The following is a 27,999-nucleotide window of genomic DNA, read 5'->3' as shown; positions in this document are numbered from 1 at the left end:
ACCAGAAAAAAAAAAAAAAAAAAACAAACCCTAAAGCTTATTAAAAATTAATTAAAATTAATTAAAAGTTCAATTTCCCTCGCTGCTCCCAGCGTCCCAGCTGGGAATGCCTCAGCTCTTGAGGGCAGGAATTTTTCAGGCTCTAAGGTTTCAAACGCAAGGAGTGAGGAGAGTGGGAAGGGGAAAGGAGACAAAGAAATGCCCTCCCTGCAGCCCCCCGAGCTCCGCTTATCTCCAGCCACACAAAAGCCAGAGTGTTCCTTCCCTGTCCCGCAGCTCCCGAGGAACGGGGCACACGGAGGAGGAAAAAGTGGCAAAGAAAAAAAAAATTAAAAAAAAAAAATTAAAAAGCCACAAAAAGTTTCGCACTCCAGCGATTTAAAGCGAAGGAATTCCAGCTGCATCCATTTCCCCGCGGGGGGATGAGGAGCCTGACAAATGATCGATACACGGGACATTCCCGGAGAGCTCACACAGGCATGGAAAAGTCATTTACAGCCGCCAGAGAGTCGCAGCTTCAATGGAATAAAAGCCTCCAAAAAGTTCTTTGCAGCGCTGAGAAATCCCAGCAAACCCCACTTGTGAGAAAGACACTGAGAAAGCAATGAGAGAACCAAAAAAATCAGATTTTAAACCGGCTGGGAAGGAAGCAGGGAAACATTCCCAAGGCAAGGCTGTGAGTGTGAAACGAAATAATTTTTTTTTTTTTTTTTAAAGTGCGAGACACAATCAAATAGAGACAAGAACAGATAAAGAGAAAAGAAATCAGCTGTGCAGCGAGGCGGAAAGTGGGAAATACCTGCGAGGCGCGGAGCTGGGGATGCGCCCAGAGCTCCTTTGTTCGGCGGAGCACGGGAGGGACTGCGGGGCTCGCTCCTGGGCAGCGGGGAAAAGGTGCAGCCCCATCCCGGCCAGGGGGAGGGCCCGGCGGTGGGAGTAGCTCAGCCCAGCATCCTCCAGCCAAAATCCTCCGAGGAGGGGCTGGGGGAGAGCCCGGCTCCAGCCCCTCCCGATCCCAAATTTCGGCCGGTGACAGCGGTTTTGCTTCAAAAGACTCAGGTGTTAATTAAGGGGGGAAGGAGGGGAAAATAGCAAGTGAAAAGCACTTTTTTGGCTGATAATTAGTGGAACTCGCCTGAAACAATGAAGTGTAACTTGCCTGAAACATGGATTTTTGAAGGAATGGGTGACCCAGTCCAAGATCCTCCAAGGAGGGGCTGGGGGAGAGCTCGGCTCCAGCCCTTCCCGATCCCAAATTTCGGCCGGTGACAGCGGTTTTGCTTCAGAAGACTCAGGGGATAATTAGGGTTCGGTGTTAATTAAGGGGGGAAGGAGGGGAAAATAGCAAGTGAAAAGCACTTTTTTGGCTGATAATTAGTGGAACTCGCCTGAAACAATGAAGTGTAACTTGCCTGAAATATGGATTTTTGAAGGAATGGGTGACCCAGTCCAAGATCCTCCAAGGAGGGGCTGGGGGAGAGCTCGGCTCCAGCCCTTCCCGATCCCCAATTTCGGCCGGTGACAGCGGTTTTGCTTCAAAAGACTCAGGGGATAATTAGGTTTCGGTGTTAATTAAGGGGGGAAATGGAGGTGTGGTGCAGCAGGAGAAAAGTACTTTTTTGGCTGATGATTTTCCTGGTTTTAGTGGAAGTCACCTGAAACAATGAAGTGTAACTTGCCCAAAACATGGATTTTTGAAGAAATGGGTGACCCAACCCAAAATTCTCTGAGGAGGGGCTGGGGGAGAGCCTGGCTCCAGCCCTTCCCGATCCCCAATTTCGGCCGGTGACAGCGGCGCTGTAATAAATGGGCAGGAGATGATTCTCCTTAAAAAATGCCTTTACTTCAAAAGACTCAGGGGATAATTAGGGTTCGGTGCTAATTAAGGGGGGAAGTGGTGGTGTGGTACAGCAGGGGAAAATAACAAGTGAAAACCACTTTTCTGGCTGATGATTTTCCTGGTTTTAGTGGAACTCGCCTGAAACAATGAAGTGTAACTTGCCCGAAACATGGATTTTTGAAGGAATGGGTGACCCAGTCCAAGGTCTTCACACCCAAAAGTCACCTTGGCTCCAGAGGAGAAAAAACCTTGGAGGAAGCACCTTCTCAAAATAAATTATTTTAAAAATAAAAGCGTGTTGCAGATAGTCAGTCTTCCTTCTGAGAAAGAACTTTGTCAGTTGGGAGTTCAATTCTACTCTTTCGCTCTGTGAAAGAAACAAAACAATAAAACCAAAAAAAAACCCCCAATTTTCCTCTGCCTCTTGCTGTAGGCCTCACAACCAATGCCTTTCTTCAAATAGAATAAAATGCATAAAATGCACATAAATCCTCTCTCTGCTCCGTGCCGCCACACACCCACGGCTTTTCCCAGGGGTGGAAGCCCAGAATTCTCCCTGGAAAGCCCAAATCCAGCTGATTTCCAGGTCCAAGGCGTTCAGAGGAGCTCCTGCAGCAAAGGGGATCCAAAGGGGATTCAAAGGATCCAAAGGATCCAAAGGATCCAAAGGATTGCCCACGGTGACCCCACATCTGCCCCAGCCCCGTCCCCTGCTGACCCCAGCACGGGGGGCTCCAGCTGCAGCCATCGGCTCAATTCCCGGCCGGAATTCCAGGAGAGCCTGAGCCCTTCTCCCGCTGCTCCCTTTGAAACCCTCGGCGTTCCTTTGTTCCCAGCCCTGTTCCCAGTCAGCCCCTGCCGGCTCTGGAGGGGTCAGGAGAGGCTCGGCCTAATTAACAGCAGCCTAATTAACAGCGACCTTGCGGGATGCCAGGGGAAAGGCAGTGGCAGGAATGGAGCAGGGCAGGGAACACAGCTCGGCCAGGAGGCAATTCCCACTCCAATTCCCACTCCAATTCCTATTTCCACTCCTATTCCTACTCCCATCCCATTCTCACTTCCATTCCCACTCCTATTCCCATTCCCACTCCAATTCCCATCCCATTCCCATATTCCCATTCCCACTCCTATTCCCATTCCCACATTCCCATTCCCACTCCTATTCCCATTCCCACTCCAATTTATTGTAAATGCAGGTGAAGCTGGTGGGCAGAAATGCTGATGTCTGACTCAATTCAGCAGGCTGAATGATTTCTTCATTATAACTATGCTGTAATACATTAATATCCTATTTAAAGGTGATACTAAAACTACAAACCTACTTTTTCTAACTCCCAAATCTGACCAACTCCCAACTCGTGCCCCTCTCTGAGCCCAGCCCAGGTGGGTTGGATTGGCCACCAGGCTCCAACAATTCTCACCAGAACCCAACCAAGCATCACCCCAGGGAAACAATTCTCCAAGCACATTCCACATGGGAAAAACAAGGAGCAAAAATAGAAATTGTTTTCTCTTTCTTCCCTCTGTGCTCCTCTATGAAAAATCCTGAGAGGGAGACAAAGGTGCTTGCCACACCGATTCCCATTCCCATCCCATTCCCACTCCAATTCCCATTCCCCAATCCTGCCCCATTCCAGCTGAAATCAAGCTGGGCTTTACCTGCCTGGGAAGGGCAGGACTGGGACATCCCACAGGAAAAAAAGAGCCAGGAAAGACCCAAAAATGGCATTTTCCTCCCGAGGAGAGAGGCCTTAAAGCCACCTTAGGCTCAGCTCAAGGAGCTGTCATAAACTGCCCAGGAAGGGTTTCACCTCTTAATGAGTGAAGCACAGTGGAAGAATGTTTGTAATTAATTATTATTGTTATTAATTATGTGCTTGGAGCAGAACCTTCAGGGAAATTAAGTTTTTTGCTGCCCTGAGCAGAGTAGGAAATGAAGAGAAAGGAGTCATTTAGGGGTGATTTGATTTAGAGGTGATCTGGTGAACGTTTTAGTTTGACCTGAACATAGAATTTGATTTTTCGATAACACAAACGTGGTTTCAAAGGGCTTTTTAATTAATTTCAATTATTGTATTTATCCAAGCTTCTGAAATGTTGTTCGGAAAAGGAAAAAGCACAGCCTATAACTTTACCATTAGTGAAATCAAATATTTGCAGATGATTCATTATCTGCCCAAACTATTTAACAAACACAGAACGGATTTATGAGTTTTCCCAGTTTGGATTCAGGAATTTTTGCCATGTCTTCTGTGCAAGCAGGTGGAACTCTGAGCAATAAATAATGCAAATGAGGGCAGAGAAAATGACCCAATCTCTTAATTTTGGGGAGCTCCAGGGAGCACACGGAGGTGGGAAAATCCCATGGGAAAATGGGATGAGATCCTCATTCATTAGTGGCACTGGAATTGTGGAAATGCCCAGGGGAGGGGGCTTAAAGTTGATTTAAAAGTTGTTAAATTCAACATTTATATTTTAATGCTCAGCAAGCTCCTGGGTCTTTCTCTGGGAGGAAAGGATAGCAGGAATTGGGGTACCAGGAACTGGGAAATCAGGATTTGGGACACCAGGAATTGGGATTTCAGGAACTGGGGTACCAGGAATTGGAAAAATCAGTAATTGGGATATCGGGAACTAGGAAATTGGGAACTGGGAAATCAGGAATTGGGATATCGAGAATTAGGATATCAGGAATTGGGGTACCAGGAACTGGGAAATCAGGAATTGGGAAATCAGGAATTGGAATTTCAGGAATTGGGATTTCAGGAAATGGGATTGTCCAGCTGAAGAAGTGAAGCTTGGGGTGGCCCAGTTGGGGATTTTCAGTGCCTGAAGGAACCACAAGAAATGGAGGGGGACTTTGGGCAAGGGATGGAGACACAGGGAATAGTTTTATATGGACAGAGAGGGGGTTTAGATGGGATTTTGGGAAGAAATTCCTCCCTGGAATGGATCTCCCAGAGCAGCTGTGGCTGCCCTGGATCCCTGGAATGTCCAAGGCCAGGCTGGAGCCCCCTGGCACTGTGGAAGTGTCCCTGCCATGGCAGGGCAGGGATGAGATGAGATTTAAGTTCCCTTCCAACCCAAATCATTCCGGGATTCTTTGATCTCCCAAGGCTGATGAGAGCTGGGAATTTGGGTGTCAGCCCTGATTCCTTCACCTCTTCCCTTCATTTCTGCATCAAAGCTGAGCTGGCTCAGCCCCATCAGGGCCTGTCAGGAACCCCCAGCAAAGCTGCCTGAGAGCCCCTTGAATTTTTCCATTCCTGCCTTTATTAAAAAGCATCACCTAAAAACTGCTAAAATTAGCCTGTGTCGCTTCTCCCAGGGTGACACAACTGCTGTCAGGGCAGCAACAGCGCTGCACCGTGATGTCATCTCAGAAAAAATTCAAAAATCAGGGGGGGAAAGAAGCAAAAAGCAATTTCAGGCTCTTGTGCAGAGAGCCGGGGCAGGGAGTGTGGGGTGGATGCTGCTGCTCCATCCTGGCCAGCCCACGCTGCTCACTCTGCTCAGAGAGCAGGGAAAGGAGGGATTTTTTCATGGGAATGGGCTAAAAGGGGCTGAGGGGGGATGAGGACATGCTGGACCTGCACTGCTCAGGATTTCCAGAACGTCCCACGGAATTTCAGAAGGAATTGCAGATCAAAAGTGGCAGCGAGCAGCACGCTCAGGAACCAGCCCAGACAAAGCTTTCCTCAGGGAAATTGTTCCACAGCATTAACTCCTTCCCTGGCTGCCCTGCCCCACACACAACCAGCGGGGTTTTGGCCCCAGATCAGGCTGGCTTCTCCTCCTCCCTGACACTAAATCAATAATCAGCTTGGAGCACCTTCCTGCCTCACCTTTGCCTCAGTCCAGGGACCTCTGTTTGCCAAAAACACATTTAAAAGGTCCTGTGTAAGCACGAGGGCTCCTGAGAACTTTGCAAAGCAGGGAATTCAGAGGATGAGCCCAGGTGATCCCAAGGATGTGAATGATCCCAGGGATGTGAATGATCCCAAGGATGTGAATTAATTATCCCATCTCCTGGCAGCAGGGAATACCAGGCAGTGGCTGTCACCTCCTGAGATGATACACACAAATCTGCTCCTGCACCTTGCCCAGATGCCTTTAAAATGTACCCCAAAAAAATCCCGAAGGCAAAGAATATCCCAAGGGGTCTCTGTGGCAGTCACAGCTCCTCTGGGAATCTATTCCAGCACCTCGCTGCCCTCCCAGGGAGGAATTCCTGCCCCTGTGTTCACTGTGCATTCACTGGGATGAGTCTGTGCCCATCCCAGATTTTGGGTTTGGACAGGACCAGGTCAGACCTCAGGGAGCTCTGAGTGACCTCAGGCAAAGAGCCAACAGAATTCCCGAAATCCTCACTGCCTCCTGCAATTCCCAGGGCTGGAGAAACTCCCGAATTTTCCACGCTCGTGGGAGGAATCAGGGATTCCAGGGATGTGGGGCTGGGAGCGAGGTGCCACCAGCCAGGCTGATCCCAGGTCCCACCGTGTGCAACATTTCCAGCCCCCGAGCTTGTGACCAGGGTTGCAACATTCCTTTTGTTTTCTAGGAATTCGACTCCACCAAGGAGGGAAACCACAGGGAAATTGTTTCAGTGTGTGCTCTGGATTTTGGGAGAGGAGGGATGGGGCCGAGGGATGATGTATCACACACGGCTCCACAGCCAAGAGCTTTAGAAAAACACCCTTTGCTTTAAACCCGGGGAAAGGGACTTTTTCCCTCTTTGGCTTGGCAGGGGCTGAGCCCGAGCAAGGGGAGATCAAAGCCAGGCGAGGCTGCTGCGAAAAATCAAGCCCTGGACATTTATTAAGATTTTATTCATAAAAAGCCCTGCTCTGAGTGCAGTGGGATTTCGCTGTGGAACTTTTGACACGGGAGCTGCCTGATTTAGAAGGAAAATTGCCTCTTTCTCCTGCCAGGAGTAAGGCGATCCCTCCATTTCCTGTGAAATTCCAAGCAGGGATACAAACACCTTTCTTGTTGCCCTCAGGTGGGCTGGAGGCACATCCAGCCCTTGTTCCTGGGGTCTGGAGTGTCCCCACCATGTCCCCAGGCAGATGTGACTCTCCCCACCACATCTGTCTGCTCCAGCCCCACCTTCCTCCCTTTGCCCTCGGTTGAATTCCGAGTTTCCCATTTTCCAACCTTTTTTCGCGGCTCTTTTCTCCCCTTTGTGCGATCTGCAGCGCAGAAGTTGAACTTGGCAGCGGGGCTGGAACAGATGGAGAGCCCTGGCCCAGCTCCCCAGATCCCAGGAACTCCTGCTCGGTGCCGTGGGCAGGATTTCCAGCCACTCACTGCCTGGATCTGCCAAAAAAAAAGCCACTTTCAGAGAGAGGAGCTGGAATTTTATTGAGGACAAGTGACCACGCCAGCACCCTCCCCCCGTGGAAGGTGAGAATTCCACATGAGATTATTTCAAAGGAAAACAAGAGGGTAATTCCAAGGAAAGCTGGAATATTGATATCCCTTCCTACAGCTCAATTTGGAGAAACCCTGAGATGGTGAATCCACACGGGATTCTCCTGAAGGTGAGGAAGGGGCAGAGCTCTGCACTTGCCTTCCAAGAGCATACGAGCTATGAACAGGCACAGGTTGGAGCCATTCCTCATGGAAAAGATCCTTATTTTGTTTCCCAGTGCCAACAGATGAGGAAAAGCCACATCCGTGCTCAGGAATGTGGTGCCCAGTCCCAGCCCAGAGCATCAGCTGGCACAAGGAAGAGCAAAGGAACGAATCCACAGGGATTGGAGAGGTGCAGGAGGGGAGCAGAGGGCAAGGATGGCACCCCAGGATTACTCATGCGGTCTCTCCCCACCGCCCTCAGCTGAGCAGGGCTCTGTGGTGAAGCAAAAACAGGAAAAAAAGGAGAAATATTGGAGAAAAATACCAAAATATCCACTTTGTTTGGTGTGTTCCTCTGAAAAGCAGGTGGGCTCAGAGCTCAGGAATTTGGGCAGGAAGAGGAGCATGGAAAGAGAGAGACAAGAGGTGCTGGATGGGAGAACAGCTGTGAGCAAAGGCTGAGGAGCTGCTGATGGGGAGAAGATTAAATGAAATCTGTGTCCTGTCGGGGTTCCCAAGGTCTGGATCAGCCTGATTCCCCCAGCTTTTCCTCACAGGAGGGGGGCTCCATCCCTCTAACCAGAGGTGAAGGTGTCCCATGACAGGGATTTCACTTTAAGGTCCCCTCAAATCCAATCCACCCTGGAATTCCAGGTTAAATGGGCCATTTAATTCAGAGTTGGGCTCCATGGTCCTTGGGGATCCCTTGCAACCTGGAATATTCTGTGATTCCATGGCTCAGCAGCCAGCTGAGCATCGGGGTGAGTGGATGTCACCCTGATTCTTAAGATTTTTTAAAGCTTTCTGAGTTTACATTTTGTTAAAAAACGTTTCCACACATTTTTTATAAACAACATATTGTTTTGCATTCTTTTGTGGGGGTGGAAGAAGTTGATGTACTGGTAGTTTGTCCAATGTCTTTAGAGAAGTGGCCCATTCACTCTCCAATCCACTGTCACCTTTGGAAGAGTATAAAACCTGAAGTCAGAAGAATAAACCTTCTCCTTTTTTACCTTGCCATCGTAGTGGCTCGTGTTGTGCTTTCTCGTGTCCTATAGTGACAGGTGGATCCTCTTTTAACTCTGAGCATGGATTTGATCCTGCCCCAAGGACGTTCAGAGGCTTTGATTCTGCTCCTCGTGCAGATCAGCTGGTAAATGCAAACCCTCTCAGCTCTCCTCGTGCCTGGACATCCCTCCCTTCCCTCCCTGTCCCGGGATTCTCCCCTCGGAAGGGGCTGCACAAGGAGCTGCAGAGCTGCCAGACCACCCAGGCAAGGCTGGAGCTGCCCCAGCTCATCCTGTGTGGAGCAGCTTGGCCATGGCACAGCTGCAGCCCAGGGCAACAAAAACACTGGATTTTACTTCCCAGCAGCAAAACCAGCCCCGTGGCCTCCCTGGGATGTCCCAAATGCTGGAGCAGAACCCCACTCTGCCACCCAAAGGAAGAGGGGAACAAATTTCATCCAAATGAACGCAGGGACAGCTGTCCTGCCCTGCAAACATCACCTCATGGATGTATCCAGATCCCAAACTCCCTTCCTGCCCCAGCTGGGCCACGGCCTCACTTCTGAGCAGGCCATGGAGGACTGGAGGACTCCTGCTCCAAACCTGGCTTCCAGAGCTTTCTATCAGTTTATCCCAAACCTGAGGGGCTGCCTGGGTACTGGTCTGACTGGTCTAGGAAGAATCCAACACCTTCAGGAATTTCTGGAAAACACAACAAGACCCAAAAAGGGATGGGAAGAAATTTGTGTGCAGCAAAACCTGGGATCCGCCAGCCGCTTCCTGCACCAGGATGGAGGGGTTGGGTTTGATCCTTGAGGTCCCTTCCTACCCAAATCACTCTGGGAGTCTGAGATTCCACGATTCCTGTCATTCCATGAGATCTGTGCAGCCTCCTCGCAGGAAGCACACACAGCAGAGCCTTTGTGTCTGAGCTGCTTGGCAAAGACCCTTCCACATCCCCGGGGAGTTGCATCATTATTTTGTTGCTTTTGCAGGCATTATTAATATTCCAAGGTCTGGGGAAAGGAGATTTTCCTTTGGAATCCTTTGGCTCTGCCTGTCAGGGTCGTGTGCGAGTTGGAGCCAGCCCCTCAGTGATGTCACCCTTGGCCAGGACACCCCCAGTGTCCCCAGTCCGTCCTGCAGGGTCCCTTTCCCAGCTCGGGGTAATGAGGGAACAAACCCAGAGCCAGCAGAAAATCTGTTTCCTTTGGATATTTACAATTGGAGGGAACAGTTCAGCTCTGCCTTCCCTGGGAGGTGCCAACCCCATTTGCTGCTCTCCCTCTGCCCGCTGCCAGCCAGGACCCAGCAGCAGGAGCAGATTTCCCTGGGCGCCAACAGCTCCAGGAGTCATTCCCTGGAAAAGGCCACTCCTGGCTGGCAGCTGCCATGGAGCAGGAGTGGATTTGGCCTCTCAGAGCTGTGGGGAGAGCAGGAATTCTGCCAGGAAAGGTGCTGGTGTTTGTTGGCTCCTCTCCCACGAATCCTTATTTTTGGGATGTGTTCAAGGCGTTCACCAGGAGGAATGAAAAGGCTGAAGGAACAGAGTGACCATCAAATCCCACACGCTGAGAATCCACCTTTGGCTGCGTGGCCATGCTGTTCCTAAACTGTCCTGGAGGGACACAGGGAATGGCTCCACACATGGACAGAGGGCAGCATTCCACAGGATTTAGGGAGGAATTGTTCCTTGTGAGGATGGGGAGGCCCTGGGATGGAATTCCCAGTGAAGCTGTGGCTGCTCCATCCCTGGAAGTGTCCACAGACAGGTTTGGAACAACACAACAAAAAAATGTCCAGGTACTGCTGGGGTCATTTGCAGACCCCAAACTAGATTGGTTTTCCACAGGGATGAGGACAGGGCCATGAAAGGGAATGAGCTGAGGCCCAGCAATGTTGTAAAACAGCTCCAAAAGGGATCAAAGGCCTGGAGAAAGTCCCTGGTTAGCAAAGCTGAGGGAGCCACTTTATCAAAACTAAAGGAAGTCTGAGGGATAACTTGATACCAGGCATGGATATCACTGGAGAAGTAGAATGTGGGGATAGAAAAAAAAAAACCCTTTAGCATTGAGGAAAAAACAATATCATCAGCTGGATGCCAAGTCCAAGGAGGGAAGTTTTACTACCTGGTCTGTGGAAAGTGTCCCTGCCCATGGAATGGGAGCAGCTTTGAGGGCACTTCCAACCTAAACCCACCCGGGATTTGCAACCAGATACCCAGGAAATCATGGATCCCCAGTCCTTGGTGTCCTGGGCACGTCTGGATGTCCTGCAGGAGGAGAGGCACCGGTCAGAGGGAGGGAATGGGCTCAGGACCAGGAAAAATGGGTGAAATTCTGTAATCTCTGGGATCTCTGAGGTCACTCTCCATGATGTAATGTCCCTTCTCTGAAGCTCTGTCACCATGCAGGTGTCACCACACCTGCTCACTGCACAGGGGATGATTCCCAGTCCTTCCCAGTCCTCACCAGGGCTGTTCACCCACATGGAAACAACAACCACAGCCCTGCCAATTCCAGCTAAAAATATCCCATTACCCATTTCCCCCGAGACTCCTCCTCTGAGCCTTCTTCCCGGGGCATTCCTGCCCAAATCTGAGTTCAAACGTCACCACCCAGCTCCCCACGGACGCTGTGCCCACTCCTTGTGCCCAAACGTCTCCAGCCAGGCCAAGGGCTCCTGGCAAATCCCAGACCTGGCCCTTCTCCTTTCCTGGGAAGTCTCCAGGGAGCTCCACACTCATTTCCAGGATAATCTCCTCATTTAAGGAATGCCTGGGGGGTGCTGGAGACCCCAGAAGAGGAGAGGGGATGTTTAAACCAAACATGGGCCTCTCTGAGCCTCCCTGGGTGAGGCAGAATCGCTCCAGGCCCTCAGGAATATCCAGGGAATATCCTCAATCCACACTTTCTACAATGAGCCACGTGGGACAACTGTCTCCTCTTTTTCCACTCTGGAATTTTCCTTTTTCCTTTTCCCTTGTGCCTTGCCTTTGCCCCTTCCCAGCGTCCTGCGTTTCCCTGGCCATTCCCGCAGGGTTTGTGCCTCTCCCGGTGTGTGCAGGTTTCCTGGTGCTGCTCACAGGAGACATGAGTTCATCCAGGCTCCCTCCTTCTAATCATTCCCAGGCATGGAAAAAAACCCCTCACACCCCCGAGGAGAACATAAACATGGACGGGATGTGCACAGCTTATGGAGACGGGACTATGGGAAACACATGGTTCCAGTTTAATAAAACTCTTACATTTCCAGGGTCTTTTTTTTTGCCTTTTTTTTTTTTTTTTTTTTTTTTTTTTTTTTTTTTTTGCCTTTTTTCCCCCCATTTCATGGCTTGTTACAGAGCTGGGAATAGCAGGGCTTGTTTTGTTGTTCTTGTTGTGTTTTATGAGGACAATGCCTCGTCCAGAGCTCCAGACATCAGATTCTTCTTGGGGGGAAGATAAAGCTTCCGGCAAAAGCTCTTGGCTCCCGCCCAGGTCTCCTTTAACTCCTTCTGGGAATGCTCAGGGTCTGACAGCCAGGGATGGGCCACAATGGGGTGGTCAAGAAGCCCCAGATGCTCAGAAATATTTGATCTAATCTTACTCCTTAACCCATTTCAGCCCTTTAGTCAGATTCTTCCATTCTCTCTGTTTTTCCAGAGGGATTTGCTGTGCAGGGAAGGAGTTTGTCTGGCTGGAGCAGAGGAAGGGGATGTGGGGCATAAAGGCACATTTGGATCATAAATCACAAGATCCCAGGATGGTTTGGGTAGGAAGGACCTTAAGGATTATCCAGTCCCATCCCAGAGATTCCTGAGCATCCCTCTTCCCATTCCTTGTTCACAGCCAGTGCTGGATTCCAGCTGCTTGGTGAAGTGCATGAGTGAAGGAAGGAGGAAAATCCAAGCAAGATCCAATCCCAGGGCTTTGGGACTGCCAGGGCTTCAGAGGGGATCACAAGTTCCTCCCTCACAGCAAAGGCTGGACCCACTTTTCCAACCATTCATTTTGGGGGTGTGTGCATTCCCCAGGGAAAGGAATTAAATCAGGCTCGAAGTCAACACAACCCCAGGGTCTGAATCCTTCCCAGAGGGAGGATGGAACCTGGACTAACACAGGGGGAATATCCAATATCCAAGTACCTGTAAAATCCTTGGAGATTTCTGCTCACTGCTATTCCATGGAGGCAACTTCTCCAGGACCTTAGGCCTCCACCAAAGGCTGTTTTTTCTGCTCCTGTTTTATTCCTGTTACAGGGAGTGGGGAAGTGACTCTGCTCATGTTTTCCCCATCACTACAAAGAAAAGCCCTGGAACAAACCCCAAACACTCAGCACTGCCTGGGAAAAGGGAGAGCAATCCCACAAGGAACAATCCTAAGGCTGCAGGAGCTGGAAAAGGACTCGGATCCCATCCCAGCTCTGCTGATTCCCTCAGGAATTTCCTGCCCTGCAGCACCTCCAGCTCTCTGGGATGTACAGCCCCGTGCTCCTTGTCCATCCCAGCCCCTGGCTCTCCCCTTTCCCTGTCCCATCCCATGCTGGACACTGCTGGGTTTATTTTGGTATTAACCAGAAAATCCCATTTTCTGCCAGCTGCAGGGAAAAGGTTTGGTGGGGTGTGAGGGATAAAAGCACTTGGGGCAAATGGGGGGCAGGAGGCTGCAAGCCCCAAGCACCACCTGGAACACCGAGGGCTGCTGTGCCACAGCAGCATCCTGAGAGACCAAACTGCAGGGAAACGGGGCTGCTCCCGCTCTCACCAAACCAGGAGGCTCCTGCCCACTTCCTAGAACATTCCTGGAACTGAGGAGCGCAGAGGTGCCGCTCTCCAGAGCCGGCACGTTCCATGTGCGGAGCTGCCCCGGCGCTGAGCTCAGGCTCTGCTCTGCTCCCAGCCCAGGACGCATTCCAAGGCCTTGGCTGCTTCCCCACCTTTGGATGTGCTGGAGTCAGGCTCAGCTCTGCTCCCTCTGTGCCTGGGACTAAACACAGGATCCTGCTGCTCTCTCAGCAGGCGAGGCAGAGAGGGACTGGGGACGAGGGATGGAGGGACAGGACACAGGGAATGGCTTCACACCGGCAGCAGGCAGGATGGATGGGATTTTGGGAAGGAATTCCTCCCTGGGAGGGTGGGAACTGGCTGAGATGGAATTCCCAGAGAAGTTGTGGCTGCCCCTGGATCCCTGGAAGTGTCCAAGGGCAGGTTGGAGCAGCCTGGGACAGTGGAAGTGTCCCTGCCCATGGCAGGGGGTGGCACTGGCTGATCCTTCAGGATCTTTCCAATCCAACCCATTCCATGATAAATCAGGAATGTGAAAAATACAACAAATACAAACCACAAAGAGATTGTGAAAGGGTCACCGGGATACCGGGAGAGGGAGCTGGGACAACCAAAGTGCTGCAGGGACCAGAGCAGCTCCAGATTTCAGGTTCACAGGCCACAGAGCAATCAAAATCCAGTTGGGTTCAGCGGCTGGCTTGGACACCTCCCAGGAATCTCTGGTTTCAGGCAAGCTGGAAATAAAACAAACTATTCTGATGGTATTCAGCCTCTGTGTTCAGACAAAACTCAGCAGCCGGGGAGCCTGAACTTGCTGTTTTTGCAGCAGTTTTTCACAGCCCAAGGATGCCGTGTTTCTGGTCAAAGCTGATCCCAGTTTTTGGACTATTCTGATGCAAATTATCCATCCCAGCTACCGAGGCTGGGATCAGGCTCTGGGCATGGCACTGAGGACACAGAGACCCCACTGAGGAGAGCAGGGAAATGGGGGGAGTTGGAGCCCAGGAGCACTGGGAAAGTCCTGCCAGGAACATCCCATGAGGGTGAACCATTCCCTGATCTCCATCCCAACCCCCTGACACAGCTCCAGTCGCTCCCTGTGTCCTGTCCCTGCCCCACAGAGAAGAGATCAGTGCCTTCCTCAGGAGGAAGGGAACGTTATTAAACACCCCCAGCAGTCACCTTGTCTGAGATCCAAGCCACCCCTTCATCTGCTGCCACTGTCCCTCTCTGTCCCCAAACAGGATGCTGGGAATGCTCCCAATCCATCGCCCTTTCCAACCCAGAGCAGTGCCCTAAGCTGCTTTAATGAACCAGAGTCGTGTTTAATTCAGGAACAGCTCAGCACCTGCCAGGGCTGCCCAATCCAACCTCTGGGCTCCAGCTCCTCCTCCTCACATTCCATGGGTCACTTCTCCCCTCGGGACCCATTCCTGTGTCCCAGGACAGGACAGCGATGGTGACGTGTCCAGCCAGTCCAGACAGACGTGGAAATGGTGCTCCCAAGAGGCTCGGAGGAGACACGCCTTGAGAATGTGGCTGAGCAAGGCTGAGGCTGGGAGAATTCAGGAAAAATTGGGATAAACTGTGCACCTTAGCAAAAGGCTGATGAAGGGAATTCTTGGCTCACACTTCAGTTTTTTCTACAGTTTGTCACTGGCAGCATCAACACATGGAGGGTGGGAAGTGCGTCCAATATCTAAAACAAATCTGCATTGTTGTTACATGGTTCTGCTATGGAGGAATCCTTAAATCACCTCCAGTGAGAGAGGCTTTAATTCAGCTTCTTTATTCAGCTTCCCTCATTCCACGGAGGACTCTTCCAAGAGGGGTTCGGATCCGTCAGGAGGGAGAATTCACACTGGAGGAAGTTGTTTGGGAAAAAACATAAGAGCTATAACAGTCCTGGAAATTCTGAAATGCAACCACCACCCACACATGCACAGATGGACACACACTGAGAACCTCCAAAGCAGAGGAAAATCGAGATACTTTAGAAATAGCACTGACATTTAGAATCCCAGGATGGTTTGTGTTGGAAAGACCTTAAAGATGATCCCATTTTACCCCCTGCCATGGGCAGGGACACCTTCCACTCTCCCAGGTTGTTCCAAGCCCTGTCCAGCCTTGGAAACTTCCAGGGATGGGGCAGCCCACAGTTTCTCTGGGCAACTTCCCCCAGTGTCTTCAGCAAAACCAGGATTTTGTTTGAACCTGGTAGAAAAGAAGAAAATAAATAAAAAGGAGAGGTGTGAAAACCCAAGAGTTACAGGTGGACAAAACTGATGAGACTGAAATCCACTGAGATCCTCCCACTGATAGGGAACAGATGCCACAGAGAAAGTGCAGTCAGAGGGATGGAAAAGGATGTTTCCAGAGTGCCTCATTCCCTACAGCTCCAGGAGGAGTTCAATCCATTCATGAGCTCTTGGAATGGGTTCCACTATTCCGTCACAAAATGAGCCCCAGCCTCATCCCATGTCCCAGTCATGTTTTCAGCTCTAAGCTGACTGAGAGATGCCATCAAAAACCACTCCAAAGTTATTTTCCAAGCTCTCAGCTCAGAGATGTTGAGTTTCTCTTCACTAATGATGGAAAGAAAATCCACAGAAATTCCTGACTGGCACCACTCCAAATTCAGCCAGATCCAAGCTCGGACATCGAAAGTTGTAAACCCCCCAAAAATCCCATCTCCAGGAGACTCTAAATTAAACAAATTCCAGGATGCCTCCTGCATGTCCCTGCTGCAAGAGGAACATCTGTTTCCTATGGAGTGGGGAGATACCCTCTGATTTAATCAGGCTGGGGAGATTAGAAGGATAATGGGAGCCATTTGCAAATTTCCAGTTTCCTAAAACTTCTCATTTTTAGTTCAGGAAGCCTGAAGAGAAAGGGTTGAGCGTGTGGTGCAGTAAAAGTGGGCAGAACAAAGCTCATTAGGGATGACAGGAAAGCAGGGATAATTTACATATCTCTTATCAGCTGGAAAACACTGCAAAATCCAGGCCTTTCTGACACCATCCCGAGCTTTGATCCAGAGCTCCTGCACAAGGAGAGGTGAGCTCAGATGTCACTCCAAGCCTTGGGTGAGCTCCTGAGACACAGAGCGAAGAACCAAAGGTGGGAGACTTGTCCCAGATTTGTGCAACTTCCAGCAGGAAATAACCAGAGTTTCCAGGAGGAAATAACCAGAACTTGCAGGAGGAAATAACCAGAGTTTCCAGCAGGAAATATCCAGAGCTTCCAGCAGGAAATAACCAGAGCTCCCAGCAGGAAATAACCACAGTTTCCAGCAGGAAATAACCACAGCTACTAGGAGGAAATAATCACAGTTTCCAGCAGGAAATAACCACAGTTTCCAGCAGGAAATAACCACAGCTACTAGGAGGAAATAATCACAGTTTCCAGCAGGAAATTCAGGCTCCATTCGGAATGATCTGCCCAGACTGGAGCTGGGTGTTGTCACTCTTTTTCTCCCTTTCCAGAGACTTCCCTACAGGTGAAGTGGCTCCTGAAGAGTTGTTAGCTCTGCTTATTCCCTGGAGGAATGTTCTGTGTTCTTCCCATCCCAATCTCTATTTTTCCCTATTTTCCCAAGTCAATGAGGTAATTCTGCACAAGGAGAAGCCTGGGTGGAAACCTCTGGAATGTGGCATCATTCCCACTGCTCCTGGACACTGGTGGGATCACCTGGAGCTGTCCATGGGGTGGGGAAGACACTGGATGTGTGTTCTAATTCAGCCTAAATCTCCAAACCAGGTTAAACCAGATCCATGGCTCCATAAACCTCGTTTGGAGAGTTCTGGTGCCTCAAGCAAGGGGCTCCAGGTGGGACAAGCTCCCCAAAACACTTCAAAATGAACCAAATCCCAAAATACACATCCCCATCAAGGTTGGGGCAAAATCCCCTGATGGATCAATGTGCTGGCTTCAATTCCAAAAGGAAAATATGGTCCTAAAGCCACCCAGCCCTTCTGTTCCTTTTGGGCCTGACCCAAATCTGCACCTCCCCTCCCCCTGCATTTCCCCCCGACACACCTTTCCTTCCACTGGAACATAACCCCAAATAAGATGTTGGCTTGACATGAAAGGAAAATGTATAAATATTTTTAAAAAGAGAAGAATTCCTGCCTCTCCACCAGTTTGCTCCAACTAATAGGTTTCAGATGTCTCACATACTTCATTCATTCAGCCCCATTCAGTCTCCTAGGAGCCCCCGCTGTATTTATTAAACACAGCAATTGTGGAATGTTCAGCACTTACAGAATCAAACACACCATTTTTTTCTTTTTTCCCCCTCCCCAAAAAAGCCTAATTAGAAAGCTTTGTGAGTGACCTAAGACCATCATCCTGATTCCAATCCCCGTGCCCACTCCAGCATCCTGCAGCTGTCCCAAACCTCGTGCCATGGTTTAACCCTTCCTGGCTGCCCAAGAACACTTTTTTTGGGGGGGAGTTTTATCCTCAGCAGGATGATTTCCCTGCCGTGCTGGAGCACCCCCTGCTCACTGTGTTGTTCCTGAACGTGTTCTTTTGGACACTTGGCTCTCACATCCAGCTTGTCTCCGCAGTCTCGGCAGCTCTTCCCACTCCTGGAGGCGCGAGTCGAGGCTGGAATCCTGCAGGATGCCAGCGCTAATTTCAGCAGCACGGAGCTGGAGAACACGAGCTCTTTCCTAGAGGGATTCGAATGGAAGCAGACAGGAGAGCAGAGCCATTTCTCATTCCAGAGCTGGCAGGGAGAGCCGAGGAGGATGTCTGGGCTGCAGAGGCAGGACGTGGGGTTGGTTCCAGCACCGGTGACCTGCCAGAGCTGGGGGACTGCTCCAAAGGGTTTGCTGGAGCCTGGCACTGGCCCAGGCCTTTTTTTGGGGAGAGACACATGAAAAGCAGAGCTGAGAGGGGACGTGAGGCCCTGAGCCTGGGCTGGGATCATCTGGCAGGAGCCAGCGGCGGAGGAATGGCCTTTGCTTGAGGCCACAACCAGTTCATGCAGCTGCTGAGTTCTGTCGGACTGGAGTGCTCCAACAGGAGGTCATGGCCCCCAACCAGCCTCCCCTGGGCCAGCAGCTCCATCCCTTGGACCAGCAGCTCCATCCCCTGGGCCAGCAGCTCCATCCCTTGGACCAGCAGCTCCATCCCCTGGGCCAGCAGCTCCATCCCTTGGACCAGCAGCTCCATCCCTTGGACCAGCAGCTCCATCCCCTGGGCCAGCAGCTCCATCCCTTGGACCAGCAGCTCCATCCCCTGGGCCAGCAGCTCCATCCTCTGGGCCAGCAGCTCCATCCCCTGGGCCAGCAGCTCCATCCCTTGGACCAGCAGCTCCATCACCTGGGCCAGCAGCTCCATCCTCTGGGCCAGCAGCTCCATTCCCTGGGCCAGCAGCTCCATCCCCTGGGCCAGCAGCTCCATCCCCTGGGCCAGCAGCTCCATCCCTTGGACCAGCAGCTCCATCACCTGGGCCAGCAGCTCCATCCTCTGGGCCAGCAGCTCCATTCCTTGGACCAGCAGCTCCATCCCTTGGGCCAGCAGCTCCATCCCCTGGGCCAGCAGCTCCATCCCCTGGGCCAGCAGCTTCATCCCTTGGACCAGCAGCTCCATCCCCTGGGCCAGCAGCTCCATCCCCTGGGCCAGCAGCTTCATCCCTTGGACCAGCAGCTCCATCCTTGGACCAGCAGCTCCATCCCAGGAAGGGAGCACAGCCCAGCCCTGCACACCCATCCTGGGCACACCGAGCTCTTCCCAAAGGTGTGGTGGTTCATGTTCCCCCCTTTTGGGGCTGCAGAGCCCCTGCCCCCATGGGAGACCCCTGGTTGATGGGAACGGTGCTGCTGTCACTGTTTCCACATTACTGCCCACTTCAAAGAGCCTGCAATGAGTCTTGTCCCAGACATTCCCAGGGGAGCTGTTGGTTTCCAGGCAGGATCCCTGGTTATTGGTCCCACTGCAGGAGGCTGTACGGGAAGGGATGAATCCCCATGGCTGTAAAACACCAAATGTGCTGAGAGCCACTCCAGAGCCTCCCAAAACCTCATTACAGCACTGGGTAATTAAAGTCCAGCTGTCACAGCCTCTGCCTGGGCACAAGGGCAGCTCCTTGCTCTGACCACTTCCAGAGGTTCCCAGTTTTCCTATGCTTTCGCCATCTCATTGTACAAGGAAAAACACCTCTGCAAACCCTGGTTCCTGGAATTTGCAAGTGCTCTGGCCAGGGAATGGTCACATTCCCAAGGCTGCCAGAGCTCCAGGAGCGTTTGGACAACGCTTCAGGCACAGGGTGGGATTGTTGGGGTGTCTGTGCAGGGCCAGGAGCTCGACTCTGATCCTTGTGGATCCCTCCCAGCTCAGGACACCCCATGGTTCTACAATTCCATGACTAATTAGCAATCCAGGTTAATTGTGTGGTGAGGACAGACACTTCTAGAACTATTTCTACTTGTGCAGGAGCACAGCTGGGACTGGGATATCCTAGGCAGTGCCAAGTATCCCACTCTTCCTTCATCATCCTCACCCCCATCAGATCCCATCTCCTCTCTTCAGGGCTTTGCCAACTTGCAGGGAGCTCCCAGGTGAAACCCAAGGCAACTCCTGCATCTCTGTGGGAATGCAGCACCTCACATCCAACTCATCCCAAACTTTAGGAAACCCCAGGCTAGCTCAGGGATCTGAGAGTCTGGATTCACAGATCTGGGACAGGAACCCATGGAGCAGCCCAACCTTGCAGCTCCTCATTTTGGAGTTGCTCCATCTCCAATTGTTCTCAGATATTCCAGCGTCACTTGTGGCACAATTCCAGATTTCTGCAGAGATGCCCAGGCCATGAGCACAAACCACTGCCCCACTCTGATCATGTATTGGAAAAACCCCTAAGGAAGATTCCTGCCCATTCCTGAAACTTGGTGCCTTGGGACAGCAATTCCTCCCCATTCAGCCCGGGTTTCCAGCCTTTTTTGTGAGGTTGGCTGAGCATCTGCTGGTGATTAAGGGTTTTGTCATCTGGAAAGAGCTGACAATTACCTCCAATTATTCCAACTAGGTCAGGTTCTTCAGCACGAGTTTATGTGATGTCTCTTGGCTAGAATTTAGGATTTCAAACTCCAACGGGAAGCAGAATCCACCTCTCCTCTCTCACATTCAGGAAAAAATTCCTTCCATAAATAACAGCTCCTTGTCCCACAGGACCTGACCTGCGTGTCCCTGACCTTCTGTTGTTTCAGGACAACACTCCAGGAGCTGCACAACAGGCCTGGTTCTCCAGAACTGGAAAAGAGAGTGAGGGAATTTCAGGATGCTCCAGGAATTTCAAGAAGGGTTTTCTCACCAAACTTCCCATGTCAAAATTTCCTTGGATTTGCTTGGAAATGTCCTTTGGGGTCTCAGGTGCCAGGTGAGAGAGTGGGGAATGAGGTTTAAACTCTGTGTGGGCAAAGGATGCCTCATTCCTTTTCTGGGATCTACTGTCCTGGACAGGCTCTAATTTCCCACTGGGAACTTCTCATTTTGTGAGTAGCAACTATTTAACAGGGGCTGCACTAAAGTCCTTTAAGGATTCCTGCAATCCAAACTATTCCAGGGCTTTTTGAACAGTTGAACTTCTCCAATCCCACAGCAGATTGAGACTGTCCCTCTTCTCCAGGGAAAGGGTTTTTCCAGGTGTCCCTCAAAAGCTCGGAGCTTCTCCATGCTCCCAGCTCCCATTCAAGACTCAACGTGCCTGAAAAGCCTCCTCAGGAATCTCCTGCAGAGCAGGAAAAGCGGAGGGAATTGAGCACCCAAAATCTCATTTGTGGCTCTGCCCATGCCAGGTTCTGTCCTTGTCACCCTGTCCACCACAGGTACCTCGTGTTTTCCAGCAGGTTTCTGGCACTGCTTCCCACCGAGATTCCCCTGGGGACAGGAGTGTGTCCCACAAACTCCAGCTCGGAGCACACCCCAGGAATGAGGTGGTCCAAATGGGACAAACACAACTGGAAAATGTGCTGTGCTCCAAGGCCAGGAGATTCCAACTCCTTCTCCCTAATTACATGCGATTGCTTCTTGGCAAGAGCTCAACCTGCCAGAGCAGTGAGGTTTTACAAACATTCACACAGGCATTAGATCATTGTTTGAAGGAGTTATTGGCAGCCCAAATCTGAAGTAAAAACAGAGTTTAAAGCAGACCATATTGACCAGGGTGAAGCTGGCTGCTTTCATGTCTCCTGCTCGTCTCTGGACACCCAGGACCCCATTCTTTCCTGTCACTCCCATCACCATGGCATTCCTGGGGCTGGATGTCACCATCTTGGGGGGTTCTGACTTTGGGGGGTGGTTCTGTCCTTGTTAAGAACACAGGTTTATAGAATCAAGAATCCCAAGATGGTTTGGGTTGGAAGGGACCTTAAATCCATCCAGTGCCACCCCTGCCATGGGCAGGGACACCTTCCACTGTCCCAGGTGACTCCAAGCCTCATCCAACCTGGCCCTGGACACTTCCAGGCACCCTGAACCAGGGCCTCCGCAACCTCAAAGAGAGGAATTCCATCCCAATATCCCATCTATCCCTGCCCTCTGGCAGTGGGAAGCCATTCCCTGTGTCCTGGCACTCCAGGCCATTGTCCAACATCCCTCTCCAATATTTATTTCTCTATATCCGAGAAACACCTTCCCTCATCCAAACACTGCCACATGTTGGGAACGAGGTCTTCTCCCTTTGTATTTCAGCAGAATGTTTCTGCTTTGCTCTCACGAATTCATCCATGTCTCTGCTGGGCCAGTTTGACATCACGGGATGAGTTCTGGAGAGCTCTGCCATCCTCTCCCAAAACCTTTGGGAAAGATCAAACCCATGGCAAAAGACAAACAGAAATTCCCACAGAATCCTGCTGCCAGTCCCTGGGAGAACAAACGCCTGCTGCAAAGGTGAGTCTGTCCTGCACTACGCTCAGGTGGGGCCAGGAGCCTCTGGCAGCTTGGATATGGATAAAAATACTCCAGGCTCTGGCAGCCAACCACGCTGGAGCTCCTCACGGAGCAGCTCCCACCTCGGAGCCCTGGAGGACACCCTGGCCTTCCACGTGTTCCTAAATTAGATCTCCTGAGACCAGCACTGGCTTTTAAAAGGGAGGCGAGCTTGTTAGTGCCCAGCATTATCCCTTAAATGGGAATCAGCAGTTTCACTGCACCCGGAGGGGCTGTAAAGGGAAGGAGGGAAGCAGCAGAGCCCCTTTGCCTGGCACAGAGGGGCCACTCAGGAACACTGTGATTGTGAAGTTCCCCAGTGCTGAGGTAGAACAAGCCCCAGACTAAACCCAGGAGCCTTGGGAAGGTGCAAGAAAATGCAGAGAAGGTTTTAGGGGCAGCTCCCCAGCAGGGCCCTTCTCCTGAGGCCAAAACCCCAGGCTGGAAAGGGTCTGAGTGAGGATTGCCAAGCTCTCCACCCATGAAAGTCAGGGTGTGCAGGCTCCTTTCCTCCCAAATCATGGCTTGACTTACACACCCCTGTGCTGCTGGCACAGGAAAGCCAGGGAAGTCACATTACAGGAGTAAAAAAAGCTCCTGTGCTGTCATAGATTCCCTTCCCAGCCTACCCAGGGATCAGGGACAGCAGCTGGAAAAGGCTCTTGTGACACTGCTCCAGGGTCTCCTTGGCCGAGAGGTTTGGGGTGTACCTGTGTCTGTTCCCGTGTTCCAACACAGCTCCCGTCTTGTCCTGGAAATGCAAATTAATACGGAAATAAATTAATCAAAAGTGTCTTTTGGTTACCGAGACAGCCCCAGAATCTGAACATAAATGATGGAGAAACCTCTGTGAGATCTGAGAGCTGCCAGGTACCGACTGAACCTGTCCTGCCAAGGCCATTTTGAAATCAGAATCCAAAATCAAAAGGACAAAACAAACACAAATGGCACAGGAACCATCCTGGAAAAGCTCTCAGGAATCTGCCATCATGTTTTAGAAAGAATGCAAAATTTCTGCTGCTTTAAACTGATTTTACAGTGCAGCAGCAGCTTTAGGAAAATCTGAACCAACAAAAAGCTTAAACACCTTTTTTTAATATTGACCCGTCCCACTCCCTGGGAGGACTGAGTGATTATTGTCACCCTAAAATATGGGAATTTTGCAGGAGAGCTGACGTCCTTCCTAAGGTCAGATGTGATGAGATGGAGCCAGGAAGAAAAAGTAATTGGTCCTGGTTTTAAGTGTTAAGCAATTCTGCCTCCCTGAAATAAGCAGTATAATTTATTGTTTTTTCTTGCTCACACAGCAAAATCCACAAACTACCGAGACAACCAGGAGGGGAAATTTGTCCCCTTCATTTAAATCCACTTTTGCCTTGCAAAGCTGCATTCCCGAGCCAGCAGCTGCTCCACAGGGCCGATCCCAGACCCCCCATTTCACTCCAGACACCCCCGAGGCTGTTTGGGTTACAGGATCACCCCAGGATCACCCCAGGACAGCCCAGGTGTGCCGGCCAGCTGCTTTGGGACCACGGAATGGACACTCCAGAGCCGACTGCCAGCGGGAGGCCGAAGGCAGCCGCCACTTTCCCAGGGATTTTCCCTTTGCTGTGTGTTTGGAAGGTTACGCAGCTGGAAGGCAGACACAGGAGGAGCTGGAAGCCTGCAGGGATCATTGCCTCCATCCCACATGTCCCATGGAAGGAAGCTCTCCTGTGGACTGACATCCCATTAACTCCTGCTGGTGGGAGCCTATTCCCGGGGCTGGAAATCCTTTGGAAGCTCCAACTGCCAGCTGCTCATCCCGCAGATAACTCGGGTCCCATCCCTGACCTGGTGACTCGTATTTATTTTCTCATTTTATAAGAACCAGGTTCTTCCCTGCTCTCATTCCAGGCTGGGTGTGAGGCTGCGCCGTCTCAGATACCTGAGATGGAAAACTGGGATTTTGTCCAACAGGCTGTCTGTCTTCCTGGGAAAAAGCTCGGCTCCACATGCTCCCAATCGTGCCATCAGCTGGAGAGAGGTGGGATTTCACAGGATGGGACGAACCAGCCCTTTTTCCTCTTTGAGGACAGAAAGTGCTTGCAGAGCCCAGGAGAGCTCAGGGAAGAAAATCTGGAGGGCACAAAGCCGGGTAAAGCTTGGGAAAGGCCTCGGTGCTCTCTGGAATGTGGCAGACCTATGTCTAGGTCCCCATCAAATCCCAGAGATGGGATATTGGGAAGGAATTCCCCCCTGAGAGGGTGCTGAGGCCCTGGCACAAGGTGCCCAGAGCACCTGGGGCTGCCCCTGGATCCCTGGCAGTGTCCAAGAATCCATGTGCCCCTGGATGCCAAGGCTGGACGAGACTTGGAGCAGCATGGGGCAGTGGAAGGTGTCTCTGCTCGTGGCAGGGGTGGCCCAGGACGATCTTTAGGGTCCGTTTCGCACCCAAACCCCTCCATACCTGCCGCCCTTTCCCGCCATCCGCCCGGCCCTCAGGGACTGAGCCCCGGGGTCGCCCGGGCCGGCGCGCAGGGGCGGCGGGACGCGCCGGAACCAGGCGGGGGCGCCACCGCCCGCGAGCCTCGCTGCGCATGCGCTGCCCTCCCCGCTGGAGCGCGGGAAGGCAGCGACGGACGGGACCATCAGGGGGCACGGCGGGGGGGGGGTCTGTAATGGCCACCGGGCTCCGGTGTGAGGTGTGGAACTCTCCGCGGCTCCGGTGTGAGCCCCGGGGCTCCGGTGTGAGGCCCGTGAGTCCCGGGGCTCCCCGAGGCTGCGGCCGTCTCGGCCCGGGGAGCGCCGCGCAGGGAACAGGCGCCCCTCGTTAATGTCGGCACTCCCCCCGCCGCAGCGCACGTCCGACATGGCCGCCCAGCCTTCCAGCCTGCTGTGGGCGCTGAGGGACGGGGCGGGGCGGAGGGCGAAGGGGCAGAAAAGGAACAGACCCCAAGGGCAAAAAAGGGTCAAAAGCAGGAAAACAAAGGGGTTGTTCTGGAACAGCAAAGCGACCGGCCCTGAGGGCAGTGAACGGACCCACCCCAGGGGCAGCTCAGCCATCACAAACACCCCAGTTAGAAGAGGGACGAAGCCTCAAGGCCTTTTATTGCCCGTTCCTGGCAGCCCTGGTGGCTCCGCGCTGCTGGCGTGGGACAAGGGACAGCAGCAGGCCTGGCATGGGGACAGCGGCGCTGCCTGGCTGTCACAGCCCCAGCCAGGGTGTCCCCGAGGCCGGCGCGCTCCAGGCGCTGAATTCCCCGCAGTCCGAGAGGTCCTTGGCGGCCACCTGGATGTGGTGGAGGCTGCCGGGCTCCAGGTCCGTCAGCGTGTGGGACGTCAGCTCGTATGGCCCCACCTGGGCACAGTGGGGTCAGGGACAGGGACACGCCAGGCACAGCCGCAGCCGTGCCTCAGTTTACCCGGGGGGGGTGGCAGTACCGTGGTGGGGACGGAGTCGTTGTCCCGGGAGTAGCGGATGCGGTACTGGAGCGGGAAATACTCCGGGAATGGCCAGGATGATGGAGGGTTCCACTCCAGCAGCAGCTTCTGGGGCTCCCCAGGGATGGGGGAGACCCGCAGGGCCTCGGGGGGATCCGGCTTTACTGGGGACACAAGGAATGAGAGAACTCCAGGATGGTTTGGGCAGGAAGGGACCCTGAGGATCATCTCATCCCACCTTCCACCGTCCCAGGCTGCTCCAAGTCCTGTCCAACCTGGCCTTGGATGCTTCCAGGGATCCAGGGGCAGGCACAGCTTCTCTGGGAATCCCATTCCAGGGCCTCACCACCCTCACAGGGAAGAATTTTTTCCAATATCCCATCTAAATCCTCCTTTAGATTAAAACCAACCCTCTTGTCCCACCACTGCCTGGAAAAATCACTTTCCTTCATTTTCAGACCAAGGGAGGACATTGTGGCTGCAGGATCCAGCATGGGATTGTCGTGTCCCTGTGAGCCGTGCAGGGACGGTCTGAACCCCAGCAAGTCGCTGCAGTGATGATCCCACATCCCGAGGAGGGCAGAGCCCCAGAGGGTGAGACCCCGGTGTCCCCCACGCCGCAGCACTCACTGATGTTCTCCAGGAGGAAGGACAGCGCTCCGGAGGCAGCTCCCAGGGGGTTCCGGGCTGTCACGTTCAGCTCGTAGGGAGTGAGGGAAAACACCTGCAGGTCCCCGAAGGAGCAGCTCCGCGGGCCCGTGAGGCTGCACTCACCTGTGTCCGTGCCGTGCCTGGGGACACAGGGACAGCTGCCAAGGGCTGGGGGACACAGGGAGAGGCTCTGGGGACCCCCACTGACCTGTAGGTGGCCACAAAGTCGGTGTCCAGCCGGGGATTGGGGCTCAGCCCCCAGGAGCAGTTCACGGCCTGGGGGTAGCTGGTGGCCCAGCACTCGATGGCCGGTGGCAGAGGCGGGTCTGGGACAGGGGAGAGGGGACAGGGGTCACCCCACTGCCAGCACCCTCAGGGACCCCCGGCCAGGGGGGTCACAGCAGGGCTGGGGGCACTCACAGCCCAGCCGCAGGCAGAGGGTGGCCCAGGTCTCGCCGGTGACAGGGTGGTGGCAGCTGTAGTGGCCCTCGTGGGCCAGGCTGGCGTTGGGCAGGGCCAGCCCCGGGGCCGGGAACGTGCCCAGCACGGTGCCCCCCCGGCGCCACTCGGCCGCGCCCCCCGGGCACGGCAGCAGCACCTGGGTGCCCAGGGAGCCGTGCTGAGGGGTGCAGGGGCCTGGGGACACACGGGGACACGGAGGGGCAGGGACACTGCATCAGGAAGGGTCTTGGCCTCCCTGCGCCCCCCAATGCCATTCCCAGTGTCCCCAGACCCCCACCTGTGCCCCTGGTCACCCCATGCCCCCAGACCACAGGCATCATCAATCCCTGTGTGCCCATTTCTGTACCCCAATGTCCCCAGTCCCTCCCTAAAGACCCTGTCATTGTCCCCTCACTGGCCTTCCATCCCTGCTCCCTCCATCTCCAGCCTCAGGACTCCCGGTCTGCCCAGTCCTGCTGTATCCAGGATCCCCAGACCCCCCCAGCCTCCATCCCAGTCCCCCCAGTCCCCCATACCTGTGTCCCCGTTGTCCCCATCCCCAGTGCTCCCTGCCGTGCCGTTGTAGGGGACAGTGCAGGCGGGTGCCACCAAAGCCACGACCCAAAGCCACCTCATGCCAGGAGACCCAGTGGGGCTGCCCAGGCACCTGTGGGGACAGGAGCACACCCAGCACTGGGGACAGCACAGACACCACATGTCCCCAGGGGGCCAGGGACATCACCCTGGAACCACCCCACACTGCTGTGCCTCAGTTTCCCCCCGGACCTGCCACACACCCTGCAGAAGGATGGGTTCCAAAGGGGTCCGACCCTACAGCCAGGAAAGAGAGGGGCTGAAAATTCCCACTGTTCCTACAGTTTCCCAGGGGGACCTGCAGCCACCCCTGCAGTCCCACACCTGGAATCAGGGGTTTGTATCCATCCAGGGCAGGACTGTCCCTCACAGAGACCCCCAAAGCCTGGCCTGGGGGCCAAGCTGAGCTTCCTGCTGTCCCCAAGCCCAGCACCACAGGGACAGCTCCTGCCCTCGTCACCTCCCGCCACAGCCATGGGCTGGCTCAGCCCCAGAGGGGACACGCTCCGCTTTCCCTGGATTTGGGGCTACCCAGACCTCCAACACCCCCTGCACTGCCCGTGGGGATCCCAGTGCCCCCAGACGCTCACCGCAGCAGGGCCGGCTGGGACCGCAGTGTCCCCGCCGGATCCCAGCGCTTCCCAGCCCATTTCCTCGCAGGAAGTGCCGTTGGTTCCCGTGGGGATGGAGCCGCTTCCCGCGCCCTTGGGAAAGGGATTCCAGCCCTGGCCAACAGGCCTCCCACCTCTCCCCTGCCACCACTC

General features: G+C 53.2%; 2 protein-coding genes across 7 annotated transcripts in view; both read right to left on the bottom strand.

Annotated features, from left to right (window-relative positions):
- The window catches only part of FBN3 (fibrillin 3), an 84,306-nt gene extending 83,375 nt beyond the window's left edge, over positions 1–931 (bottom strand). For both annotated transcript variants that reach the window (XR_014950245.1, XM_021546168.3), the window contains exon 1: positions 800–931. Coding sequence is in view for 1 of the 2 variants with exons in the window: in XM_021546168.3 (XP_021401843.3) it covers positions 800–906 (107 nt within the window). In the remaining variant the exon portion in view is untranslated. The remainder of the gene's footprint in view (positions 1–799) is intronic.
- On the bottom strand, positions 3–27,988 carry EBI3 (Epstein-Barr virus induced 3). Of its 5 annotated transcripts, XM_085562198.1 has the most exons (8): positions 27,826–27,988; positions 27,178–27,308; positions 26,621–26,836; positions 26,409–26,526; positions 26,180–26,340; positions 22,756–22,877; positions 6,998–7,159; positions 3–2,207 (listed from the first exon to the last, which is right to left on the bottom strand). In XM_085562198.1, the coding sequence occupies exons 2-8, from the start codon at positions 27,275–27,277 to the stop codon at positions 2,049–2,051; spliced, it is 1,038 nt and encodes a 345-aa protein (XP_085418324.1). In that variant the 5' UTR covers positions 27,278–27,308; positions 27,826–27,988; the 3' UTR covers positions 3–2,048. The 5 variants fall into 5 exon arrangements, with proteins under 5 accessions (XP_085418324.1, XP_085418325.1, XP_085418326.1 ...); XM_085562199.1 differs by having other exon boundaries at positions 2,068–7,159; positions 22,837–22,877; positions 27,826–27,986; XM_085562201.1 differs by lacking the exons at positions 3–2,207; positions 6,998–7,159 and adding an exon at positions 18,996–20,449 and having other exon boundaries at positions 22,837–22,877; positions 27,826–27,974.
- Positions 27,989–27,999: the final 11 nt, after the last annotated feature.

Source organism: Lonchura striata, chromosome 28, assembly GCF_050655825.1.
Source record: "Lonchura striata isolate lonStrDom1 chromosome 28, ASM5065582v1, whole genome shotgun sequence".
Classification (NCBI taxonomy): Eukaryota; Metazoa; Chordata; class Aves; order Passeriformes; family Estrildidae; genus Lonchura; species Lonchura striata.
This window is presented reverse-complemented; position numbering and strand designations above follow the sequence as displayed.

Bases quoted from the DNA above. Each gene is read 5' to 3' on its own strand.
- EBI3 (XM_085562200.1), bottom strand. From the start codon at position 27,358: ATGTGGTGTCTGTGCTGTCCCCAGTGCTGGGTGTGCTCCTGTCCCCAC. The intron at 22,878-26,179 runs GTGAGTGCTGCG...TTGCATTTCCAG, and splicing joins CTTCCTCCTGGAGAACATCA to GACAAGACGGGAGCTGTGTT. The intron at 7,160-22,755 runs GTAGGCTGGGAA...TTTTTTTGGCAG, and splicing joins CTGCTGTCCCTGATCCCTGG to ATCCAGGCAGTGAGTGGCTG.